At 38.1% G+C, this 12458-nt stretch overlaps 1 protein-coding gene across 2 annotated transcripts in view; it reads left to right on the top strand.

Moving 5' to 3' along the window:
• The window catches only part of MSH3 (mutS homolog 3), a 157849-nt gene that overhangs the window by 130784 nt on the left and 14607 nt on the right, over positions 1–12458 (top strand). For both annotated transcript variants that reach the window (XR_011425697.1, XM_001503855.5), the window contains one exon: positions 11019–11205. Coding sequence is in view for 1 of the 2 variants with exons in the window: in XM_001503855.5 (XP_001503905.3) it covers positions 11019–11205 (187 nt within the window). In the remaining variant the exon portion in view is untranslated. The remainder of the gene's footprint in view (positions 1–11018; positions 11206–12458) is intronic.

Raw genomic sequence — 12458 nt, 5'->3', positions numbered from 1 at the left:
TTATCCGGCCGTCTTCCAAAAAGGAATTAGGGCAGCTTACAGGAAATCCAGAACAGCACAAGTCAAAATGAGGATGAAGGTTTAACATTGAGCCCGGAATGAGGCTTAAAATATATATCACTTAATGACCAGCACTACTGTGGATTAGCCGCAAGTTTGTCCCCAAGGTTTCCACAAAGATAAATTTGTTCAGTTAGAATAGTCCACAGTACCCAGAAAGCCAAACAAATTACTTAAGAGAACAACTTTTAAAAAAAAACTGTTTACTGTGTTAGGCAACAATTTTTATAATAAGACTAGCCAGATGGATGTATTGGGTAATATCATTCAGACTAGTTTTTCTTGGGTCCATTCAGTTAGAGTTCATGAAACAAATGCTTGATTATGTTATTCTTGAGCCACAAGCTCCACTGAGACAGAAATTGTGCCTGTTCTGAACATGTTTGTGTCTCTTATGCCTGGTGCATAGTAGGTGTGCAGTAAATATTTGTGGGAAAACTGACAATAAGAATTTTAATGTGAATAAGAGAATAAGTAATATATTGACAAAAGTATGTTCCTTAGTCCAGATTTCTGAAATCCTGCCAAAACATCCCCTGGGATTCAAATACCATATAAAATAGTACATTTGAGCTTGACTAGGTTTTTCCACAGGACTCAGTAAGTCATCAGATTTCTATGTTATATTTGATCTTATAAAGAAAACGTTTAAGTCTAGGTACAGGCAGGATAAATTATCATTTATACACAGGTAAAGAGTGAAAGGTTAGTTTTCTGGTGCCATGAACATTAGTGTGTCCTGGCCACCCTCAGGAGCACCTCCTCCATGATGCTGAGTAAGAGGAGATTAGGACTTCTTGAACATCCACATTAAGCTTCACTGCTCAGTCTGTGGTGAATCTGGCCTCCCGATCATGAGGTGGCAAGGCTCAGGCAAATTTCAGTATCAGACCCCGCTGGCGAGTAGACTCTCTGAGCTTCAGTTTCTTTCTCTGTAGAATGGCGATACTCGTGATACTTATATCCTAGGGTTATTGTGTAGTTTAAATTAAATGATGCGCATAAAACACTTAACCTAGGACCTGCCATGTAATTTTTGCTCAGTAAATGTTAGTTATTATTTTAAATTCCGTATCCATGAAGCTTACCTTGATCATTTCATCCCACCATAACTTGTTTACTCTGAATTCTCAAAGTACTACTTTTTTGGACGCTGAGTTATTTCGGTATCTAAGTTCATAGCTGGTTATCCCATGCCATCATGATTCATTGTTTCGGTATAGTAGTACTCGTTCTGAATTAACTCTTTCAGACCCATCAGTTTATTTAGCTACTTGTGGGGGATACATTTTGCAGTTGCCTAGTCTTGGTGGGCCCATCCAGAGGTTACAGTATTCCATGAAAGAATAGTCTTATTACAATACATGAAAAAAGAGCTAGTTACAAAGCCTGGCATTCAGTATGACCCCACTTTTGTTTGAAAAATTGTGTATGTAAATATGTGGAGAGAAAACCGCTTAAATAGAAGGCTATATTTCAAAATACTATGAGGGATATGGGATTACGGTGATTTTTTTCCTTTCTTTATGAATATTTTTAAAATTCTGAAATAAACATATAACAAAAGTACAACCTCCCCGCCTCCCCCCAGAAAAATAAAAAGTCAGTCAAAATGAGATGTCTTATAGGAGTCTAGTGAAATGCTTATATGGCATTTTTTTCCAGGGCAAATTTCTCTTCCCTGCTCAGGAGCATGGAATTTGGCGTTCTAAACCTTAAATCTTCCCGAGTACTTCAACATATCAGACCTTACTTTTCCAAAAAGTTTTCAGCCCAGCCTATCAAGAACCCTAGCTCTTGCTCCTTTAGGAATTGATGGCTCTCCGTCTGGATCAGTATACAAGATTGGTGTCTTTAATTTTCAAGACAGAAACATTGCCATTTGCACATCTAACATCTAAGACAATGATTTTTAACCCATGATGCACATTGGATTTTTTTTAATGATGATCTTAAAAAATACTGATACCTGGCCCCTCCCCTCAGAGGTTCTAAGTTGGCCTGGGGCGGGGTCCAAAAGTTGAATTTTACAAGTGTCCAGGTGGTTTTGAAGTACAGCCAGGGTTGAGAAGCGTTTCCCCAAGCCCTTGCTGGAGAGCTCAGTTGTTTAGTTATAAAAGTAGTAAATGCTTATTATGAAATCTATTTAACAGTATAATAGCGTATAAAGTGAAACTTACCTTCGCCCCAGGTGAACAACTATTAATGGTTCTTACAAGTTCCCACAAATTTAAGTATACATAAATCTTCTCTTTTTTTTCCCTCCTTCTTCTCCCCAAAGCCCCCCAGTACATGGTTGTATATTCTAGTTGTGGGTCCTCCTGGTTGTGCGATGTGGGACACTGCCTCAGGATGGTTTGATGAGCAGTGCCATGTCCACGCCCAGGATCCGAACTGACAAAACCCTGGGCCGCTGAAGCGGAGCCTGCGAACTTAACCACTTGGCCATGGTCTGGCCCCAAATCTTCTCTTTTTTTAAATGGTGTTATACTAAGCGTTATTATTATCTGGCTTGCTTTTATTTCCCAATATGTGGGGGACGAATTTCTCTATCAGTTTATACAGATTAGTCTCGTACTTTTTAATGGCCGCAGTGTATCTTCTCTGCAGAATTTCACTGGTCTTTTTAACCTCAGAGAGCTCCATCTGGAATGCACTGCCTAGTATAAGGACCCTGTTCCCTGTCCATTCCCCCATCCTTGCCCTCCTTCCTGTTGTCATTGGAAAGGGTTCTGTGTGGACCACATTCAGTTATGTCCCTAGGATCTTTACTAGGATATAGTTTAATGTTAATCATTTTTCTTTATTTATTATGAAATAATTCAGACATATAATAATCCCCCATGGAGCTACCACCCTCCTAAAGAAAGTGTTGCCAAGACAGCTGGACCCATAATCCTCGCTGATCCTCCTTCCCTCCACCCTGTCCAGAGCCACTGCCTTCTTGACTCTGGTTTCCATCTTATGCATTACTCTATATTTTTACCACATAGGTATGTTTTTTGAAAGGATGAAGAGAATTATTTGACATGCTTTTAAACTTAATATGTACCATATCACACTATGTGTTCTTCTGCAAGTGGCTTTTTTCACCCTCAGTGCTATATTTATGAAATTCATCCATATGGATACGTATAATTCTAGTTGACTCGTTTTTGTCTAGTTATGATATTCCATTGTATGCATATACTGCAGTTTATCCATTTTCCTTCAGTGATGTTTTACATGATTCCAATTTGTTGCAAATGCAAACAGTACTGTTACTTGTCTTACACATGTCTCCTGTGCACATGAATCACTTATTCTGAGTCTAGGCTTTATCTAGGAGCAGGACTGTACAGTGTGAGGAATGTGTGTCTTTCCTGTTCTTGAAGGAGGCTGGACCAGTTTGGAATCCCGCCAGCAGAGTGTAAAAGTTGGTCCTTATGCTTTAAAATTAAGTTAGACTAAAAAATACTCGTTTGATAATGTTTCTGTATATTCTCCAAAATTGCTCATAAGGATATTTGCATTTCTGTTACTTAATATCTTTTACATGAAGTGCCATCTGATAAATCACTTTTTGTTTAATGCTAAGGAATTTCTTTTCCCCATGTGCATGCTGTACCTAACAGAAAGGTTGAAGTGAGTTACTGTCCTTCCCTGACAAACTGCCAGGCCTCTTGTTATCAGCCAGCGGCTGCTTCCTCTTTCATTCCTTTTGTCTTGGCTGCCAAGAAGGCAAGAGCTCAATTCAAGGTTCAGATGTAGGAACAAATTGGGTTTAGTTTTTCCCTTCTCTTCTCCATGGGTGTATTTCTCTAGCATGATTTTTAGAACAGTGGCATCAGAATCATAGAGTTGCTTGTTAAAAATGCTGCTCTCAGGTCGACTCAATGGCATAGTAGGTAAGTTCATACCTTCCGCTTCAGTGGCCCAGGGTTGGTGGGTTCAGATCCCAGGCACGGACCTACACACTGCTCATCAAGCCATGCTGTGGCAGCATCCCACATACAAAGTAGAGGAAGACTATGCAGATGTTAGCTCAGCGACAGTCTTCCTTCAGTAAAAAGAGGAAGATTGGTAACAGATGTTAGCTCAGGGCCAATCTTCTCACACACACACACAAATGCTGCTCTCTGAGGCCTGTTGAGACCTGTTAAATTGGAATTTCCAGGGTGAGACCCCAGAATTAGCATTTTAGAAGCTTGTGCTAAATTTGCTGTCTCAAATTTGAGAATCTACTCTATGGCTTGTAATCTTAGTTTCATATTTATTGTAATTCTTTCGTGATAATGTGTTGCTATTCTAAATAACTTAAAATCCTTTTTGTACTCAGTGGAAAAAATGTTGAAATCTAACTTTTATATGCATAAAATTTGGCTCCAAACTTGCTCTTAAAATTGGTTATTTTTGTATTATGAATTGGACATTTGCAATAGGAGGTTTAAAGTCATGCCTGCCGTCAGTACTCATTGAGTGCCTGCGCTGTGCTGTGCACTGTGCCGTGAGAAGCATAAATAAACGTGTGGGAAGCTGTGAACAGACAAGAGGCTCTGGGAGGCTGCTTTCTGAATGGTATAACCTCGTATGAACCTTTTCCTGAATAAGAAGCTTTTTTTATTTTTAAAGTAGAATTTTGGCAAACATATACATTTGGCTCTATTTACTATATTTATATCAGTGTAATGTGATATATGCACTCATCAGTGAAATATTTCTAGACACATGTTTCCGAGGATCATTAACATCTTTGAGTGCTTCACTGAAACAAGGTCTGTTGTTTATTATCCTGATAAATGCAAACTTAAACCTCATTGAACTCTTCAGACCCAGTAAGTTTTAGAAAAGCAATGAATTGTCTGGTTTAAAAAAAGCAAAACAATTGGCTTCTCTCAGCATAATTTATTTCTATTTATGTCAAATGTTGGTAGAAAGGAGTGTTTACATTATGTTGCCCCTGGTTAATAATTTTTATGCCGTGCTACGCACATAAACTCTTAGGGCACCCGCTACAGGACTGCTGTGTATTCAAATGACACTAGTGTGTTTATTTTGAGAGAGAATTGGAAGGTAGTACACATTCAGGTGCTTAAGTTATTTTAAATGTTTGCTTTGACTGTGTGGATGATAACTGATTTGTTTGCCCACTTTAGTTTAATGCATCAAACATTGATGGAGCACCTACTGTGGAGTATTTGTACTCTATTATATGTATATATATATATAGGACAGAAAGCAAACTTCTTGAATCAGTGCACATCTTCTACTTGGTAGTAAATACCAACACTAACAACCACATGAGAAGTGATATTTTACTAAATGAGCCGGCTGTTAGGAATTTTATTGGCATCAGAAATGTTGCCTTCCGAATGTCTCTATGGTTTATTTAGCTCCTTTTGCTGTGTCTAGCAAACAGGAGATCTCTCACTTTGTCTTTTTGATGGAAAGTGGTTGTATGAGTTTAATGCTTCCAAGTTACCTGTGGATTTGGTTTGAAGTGCAGGTCCTGGGCACATCCCTTGAATGCAGGTCCCCTGGAGGTAGCGTTGTAATTGGTATGATGATGGAGACTCTTGGACTCTATGTTTAACAACCTCTGCAGGTGACTCTGAAACATATCCAGATTTAGGAACCATTGTTCAATTTCAACTCTTGACATTTTACAGAAGGAAAAACAGAATCAGAGAGACTGTGATTGGCCTGAGGTCATAATGTGTGTTCAGTTATAAGGATGCATCCTCTGGTTGTGTTGGGTTTCCCTCTATTAGTCTTATTAATTAATCTTACCCCTGATGACTGATTAATTTTATCCTTCCTTTGATGACCTTAATTACTTATAGTTCTCACAGATATAGTTAAGGTTTGGAAAGAGCATTTGCTGTAATTATTTTCCTTTGAAATTCTTGGAACTTTCCCGCAGAGCGGACTGGTAGATGTGTTAGAGAGTGATTTGCCCAGACAGCACATCTTGGGTTTCCTTTGATAGGAAAACACACCCGTGTCCTTTTTAAGTGGCCTGCATATACTGTGTAGATGGTTCCAGTGAACATGGTTTCATGTGAGTCAGTACAAATTTGGCATTTTCCTGGATTGCTGTCTTGATTCTTAGCAATGTTTCCATTGACATTGAAAGATTGTTACAGTGGTTTTTGCTTGGTTATATTTGCAGTTCAGTGTTACAGTTTTTATAAACTGACTTTGAATACTGTAGTGTGATCTGATTGCAGCTGTTAGTAGAAACAATCATGCTAGAGAAAGAAATCTGTTTTTTGTCTATTATAATAACTTCATTGCTGCTAATAAAGTATTTTTGATATTGCTAGAAGAAAACTGGTCATTTAACCTGGTGATTACCATCATTTTGCCTTGTCTTAATGTAATATACAATAGAGTATAAAGTGTTCTTAAATGTATCATTTGTGATTTTTAAAAATAACATTTGTCTTTCTAATTACATTGTAATGCTTGTTCACTGTGCAAAATTTGAAACTGTGGAAAAGCTCAAAGAGATAAAACATTTTAATCACCTGTAATTCCACCGCCTGGAAATCACTGTTGTTTAAGTATATGGCCTTCCAGGCTTTTTTTAAGGGCACACATGTAGTGGTAAATCATTTGTGATTTCATTCCATTTCTGGATTAATGTTTATGTTTAATTAAGTGCAATACAGATCTACTACACATTTTTTATACCTTTTAAATACCTTGTGGTATCTACACATCTTTTAATAATTGGTATTTGCAGCTTTTTCCTCTTCTTGGACTTGAATTTTTTGGTTTTTTCCCTCATTCCTTACACCATCCTTCTCAAAAGTTAGAGTACTTTGTTATTTAGGAGATTATTCTCCTTTTGTAAGATTTGCATAAAATACAAAAAACCAAGAAGATTAGATACCCGTGCTGGATAGAATTATGCAAAGTTTTTTAGCAAAGTGAAATGACTAGAACTTCTTCAATTTCAAAAAGAAGGCAAAATAAGCTAACATAAAAACCTTCCTACACAAAGCACTTAGAGGACAAACAGAGTCTGATTCCACTTACATGAAGAGCCTAGAATAGGCAAATTCCTAGAGATGGAAAGTAGAATAGAGGTTCCTGGGGGCTGGAGGAGAATGGGGAGTTAGTGTTTAATGGATACAGAGTTTCTATTCGGGATGATGAAAGAGTTCTGCTAATGGACACTGGTGATGGCTGCACAACATTGTGAATGTGCTTTAATACCACTGAACTATACCCCTAAAAATGTTAAAATGGTGAAATTTAGTTATATATATATATTTTACCATAATTTTTTAAAGGCACTTAAAATATGTCAAAACATCCTGATGCAGTGCAAATAGTCATTGCCTCTGTTTACCAATTTTGATGTTTAAAATCCAATTACTTATCATTCAATGTGAAAAATCCTTTTTTCCCCTCTGTTAATTGTAGTATTTCTCCCTCATGCTAGCATTTTCCTTGCGTAAGGCCCAGCAATTGTAATTTGAAGAGACAGAGGCCCACCCTGTTTGCTATAATTTAGAAACATCTAGAATGTTATCTTAAAATGTCAAGATGTCATAAAAACAAACTCTTGTTCAAATTTTCATGAAAGTGTTCTTGATTTTAGAAACTGATTCTAGAAAGTAATAAACTCTTTTCTCCATTATGCTTTATTAAGCTTTGCTGACCTATATGAGGGTTAGAGGCGAGGAGGCAGGAGGGGATTAGAAAGATAAGGCAGCCGCCACTCCTAAAAATAGCACTGATTATTTTTTCTTAATCACATAACTGTAACCTGTCTCCTCACTCTAAGATGAAACCTAAAGAATGCATTTTACGTTTTTCACTACATTTGAATATAAATACAGACAGAATGATGATAATGACATATGTTCTGGAATTCCTTAAATCTCCCTATTTTAACATTTGAAAAATTTCAGAATCATTGTCCAGTAGTATGTCTTCTAAATGCTTGATGAGTTAATAAAAAATTATAAACCTTTTGTTAATTAATTTATACCCTGCCTCACTCCAAAACTTATTTTAGGCAGTTTGCTGGGATGTCTACAATAGAGAAAGATAGAGGGTAAAATGGTATCCAAAGACATTGGATCAAAGAGGAAAAAGGATAAAAAATAAAGTCAGGGTTGCTATTTGTTGTTATAAGGTGTTGTTCAGTTGTTTGCTAGTAACCAAGATGAAAAGGAAAATGTCTTTAAATGATAAAATTCTGTGTTCATCAGAATCATATAAAGACGTTATATTGCTGAAATTTATTGGAAAAATAAACTATATGTCTTAAGAGAAGTTAACGGAAACTATCTTGATCAATGAACAGTTCCCACAGGTACAAATGCACGCTTCCCCAGTGGCCTCAGTGACTGGTCAGTGAGCCAGCATTTCCTCAGGGTCTGCTGAGCGGCACTGCTACCTTATCAGGTGCTATGGAAAAATGAAATTGTGATAGAAAATGCACTGGCTCCTAATGCACCGGCTCCTAATGCACCGGCTTTCAAACTGTCCTGCAGGGTGTTAAGAGTCCCACAGAGCCTCCGCTGGATGGGAAAAGGGGCTTTAATAGTGCTGGATTCTTGGCCGAATCAGCCTTCCTTTTATCTCATCTGCAGAGTGAGCGCTTTGTAAACTTTGCTTTGAACAAAGGATTTAACAGCTAAAAGGATATTTGAAAACCACTGCCTAGTAGTAGAGTTGGGACCATTGTTTAGTAAAAATGCATCCAAGATCCCCTGAAGTCTGGCCTTGCCTCCTTAAGGACAGAAACCTTGTAATACCATGAGGCACATCACTACTGCCTGATTTTGGTGCCACGTATATAAAGCCATCCACCCACCTGTCCTGAGATTAAATTTTGTCTCTACTGCTTGGTATGTTTATGGTTTCTATTTTTACGTTAGACTTTAAATCCATGTAAATATATTTTGGAATATGGTTTCAATAGGGACACATCTTTATTTTTTTCTGAAATAACCAATTAGCTAGCATCTTTTTTTTTTTTGATTGGCACCTGCGCTTACATCTGTTGCCAATCTTCTTTTTTTCCTTCTCCTTCTTCTCCCAAAAGCCCCCCAGCACGTAGTTGTGTTTTCTAGTTGTAGGTCCTTCTAGTTGTGCTATGTGGGATGCCACCTCAGCATGGCCTGATGAGCGCTGCCGTGTCCGCACCCAGGATCCAAACCAGCAACACCCTGGGCCACCGAAGCGGAGCGCGAGAACTTAACCACTCGGCCACGGGGTGGCCCTAGCTAGCATCTTTTTTATTGATTGGTCGTTCATCTTTTCCCCCTGATTTGAAATCTCACCTTTGAATATCTTTCCCAAGAGCATTCTACAAATCCTGAGATTCCTAATGAGACCCACTCTATTACTGTAGTGTTTCTAGAAAGCACTTAAGTATAATATATAAACTGTTGCATTAAGATCATATCCATTAAGAGCTTATTTTATTCTAAATCTTGAGAATCAAAGACCCCCAAAATATTTGCCGTATCAGAGTATTTTATTATCAACCAAAGATTCATTATTTTTGTCAGCTCACAACCTGTCAGGAATAAAAGCAAACAATGTTCACTGGGGTCAAACTTTGTGATTCTAGAGAATTCAGAGTGGTTGCAGAGGTAGGAAAGTTTAATCTTCTCACTTTGTGGTAGGGGAAATATTAGCAAAGCAAACATTGAAAATCGAGATAAATAACAGCATTTGAACTTTGAAAAAGTAGCCAGAATGCTACTGAGTTAGCAACATTTCAGACATTATGTTCTGTAGTTACTGATTTTAAGATGGATAAAATTGACAGCACTTTGAGTAAAACCATATCAGCTCCATCATAGCTGTAGTGAATTGCAGTTTCTAAATGCCACTGATGACCGGAGCAGTCCTCCTGGTCTCCCCGATGTGTGGGGAAAACATTACACTCCATCTCCCCTGCCCAGGACGGGGCTCCAGCCACACGACGGGTAAGGCTCGATTTCACCAGGAGCTTCTCCAGAAGTCAAAGGTCTATTATGCCACTGTAGGTCACGTGTGAACTGTTGTAGCAAAACTAAATTAATGAAGGTATTTTGCTGAGAAAACAGTTACCAGAATTTACAAAGCTGACTAATACGTCGAAAACCTGGATTTTAGGTTTTGCTATTAACTGCATGACCTTGAGTGAGTATTACCTGATTATTCCTTTTTTTTCTTTCCAGTTTCCTTTTGTGCTAAACAGGCGTTTTCCTGAATGTGTTCTGTAGACCATTATTATCACAAGGTGCTCCGGGAGAAATTTTGGGGGTCCATGGTTAAACGAGTTAGAGAAGTGCTGTGTACCAGATCCCTCTCTAGGAAATGCACTGTGTGCAGTAGAATAGTAAAACCTCTGAGAAGTCTCACAGAGAAGAAACTCTGACATTTCTTAGACCGGTTTCTTGACATCTCTAAGAGCTATGTTCCATGAAGTCTACTTTAGGAACCTGTATTAAGTATCTGAGGTTACTAAACCTCTATAAATGTAGTTTTAGTAAAAAGTTTTATCTTCTGTAAATGAATTTTTTCAGCGTGGTGCTTTAGTTCGTAATATCAGTGTGGAATCTTCTTAAGGAAACAGTGGGGAAAGCCTTTAATTGTACAGTATCCTAGTATTTGTGGATTTTAAACAGAGCGATACACAGAAGTGTTATTTTCCCCTGTGAGTACCAAAACTTTGGTTTGAAATGTTGGTCGGAAAAAGGCAGAGTCAGAGATTTCTGTACTTTTCAGGAGCTCTGTCCAATGCCTCAGATTCTATCCAGAATGTTTCTACGGGGTGAAATTTGATGTTAGGCACTCTTTATATCCAACATATGTTTTCTTTTGTTTAATATAATTTCAGCTGTTATTGGCTCAAAGTGTATAGACTCTTAGGAATCTTTTATATTTGTTGTTCATAAAATAATGCCTGGCTTCCTAATAATAAAGTTAAGAGAAAAATCAAGGTGTCTTCATCTTGTTTGTAGGATGGGTGCTGCAGATAACATATACAAAGGACGGAGTACATTTATGGAAGAACTGACTGACACAGCAGAAATTATAAGGAAAGCAACATCACAGTCCTTGGTCATCTTGGATGAGTTGGGAAGAGGGACAAGCACGCATGATGGAATCGCCATTGCTTATGCCACACTTGAGCATTTTATTAGAGATGTAAGTACCTTGCATACCTTTGTGAGCATGAATGGTACATACTGTACAAACTGTTTTCCTGACCTCACTTTCTAAATATTCAGAATTATCTTATCTTTTCTTTATTTTTGTAAGGAAGATTGGCCCTGAGCTAACATCTGTTACCAATTCTTCCTCTTTTTGAAGGTTGTCCCTGAGCTAACGTGTGTGCCAGTCTTCCTCTATTTTGTATGTGGGACACTGCCACAGCATGGCTTGATGGAGCAGTGTGCAGGTCCACACCCAGGATCTGAACCCACGAACCCTGGGCTGCCAAAGCAGAGCACGCAAACTTAACCACTACGCTACCAGGCCGGCCCCTCAAAATTATCTTTAATTGTTGTAATTGATCCTATTCCTGCATTTGATCATTCCAGTACTGTCCATTGAACTCAGAGAGACTGGTCCTAAATAATTTCATGGTTCTTTGATGTGTCTTCCTTCCTTTTGCTGAAGCAAAATAAACCTGGTCTGGTCAGTAGGAGAAAGGCCTCCCTGGAGATATTTCCACCCAGAACTGTATTTTATTATCCTTGGCAAACTCGAATTCAAGAGCAGGGACCATTCTTCTACAACCAGTCCTTGAGAAAAGGACAAAAAGGAGAGAGTGCCATGTCTCCCCATGAAATACTTTGCTCAGCAGTATCCCACAAGATCTCAGTGTAAGGCCTCTGATCTGGTCTCTCCTTCAGTGCAGATCCCTTTTTTCAGAATGTATTTCTAAGCATCTCAATGTGGAGCTTCATTTGGGTCCAACTTTACATCCCTGTCGTCTCGATCAAGCTCTCCGCTTCAGTCGCTCTCTCTCTCTCTCTGTTCGTTTGGGTCTCCCCTTTTCTTTCTCTCCTTCTCATCACCTGCTCTTGAACCTTCCTTCTTCAGTTTTCCTTTTTCTGTTTTGTTCTCCACCTTTTTTACTCTTTTCTTTGTCCCTGTGTCTTCCTCCCATTTTCATTTCTTTTATTCCCATTTCATTTTCATTTCTTCCTCAAACAGCCAATGAAAGCATATTTTTACTTGTATTTCTTTGAAAAAGCATAGTGCAAAAATAAAATCCCTTTTTCTCTAAACTTTTGGGGCCCTCAGTTTTTTGTTTTCACAGTTAGATTACAGAGCTAATAATGACATGTTTCCTAGTTTGAAGTAAATTTGATTTTCTTTAAAAAGAAATTATTTGCTAAAAGATAGCTCAGGAACTTTTCTTTAATCATTGTAGAAACTGCCTATCACAGGTT

Source organism: Equus caballus, chromosome 14, assembly GCF_041296265.1.
Source record: "Equus caballus isolate H_3958 breed thoroughbred chromosome 14, TB-T2T, whole genome shotgun sequence".
Lineage (NCBI taxonomy): Eukaryota > Metazoa > Chordata > Mammalia > Perissodactyla > Equidae > Equus > Equus caballus.
Note: the sequence above shows the minus strand (reverse complement) of the source record. Positions and strands in the feature narration are given on the sequence as shown.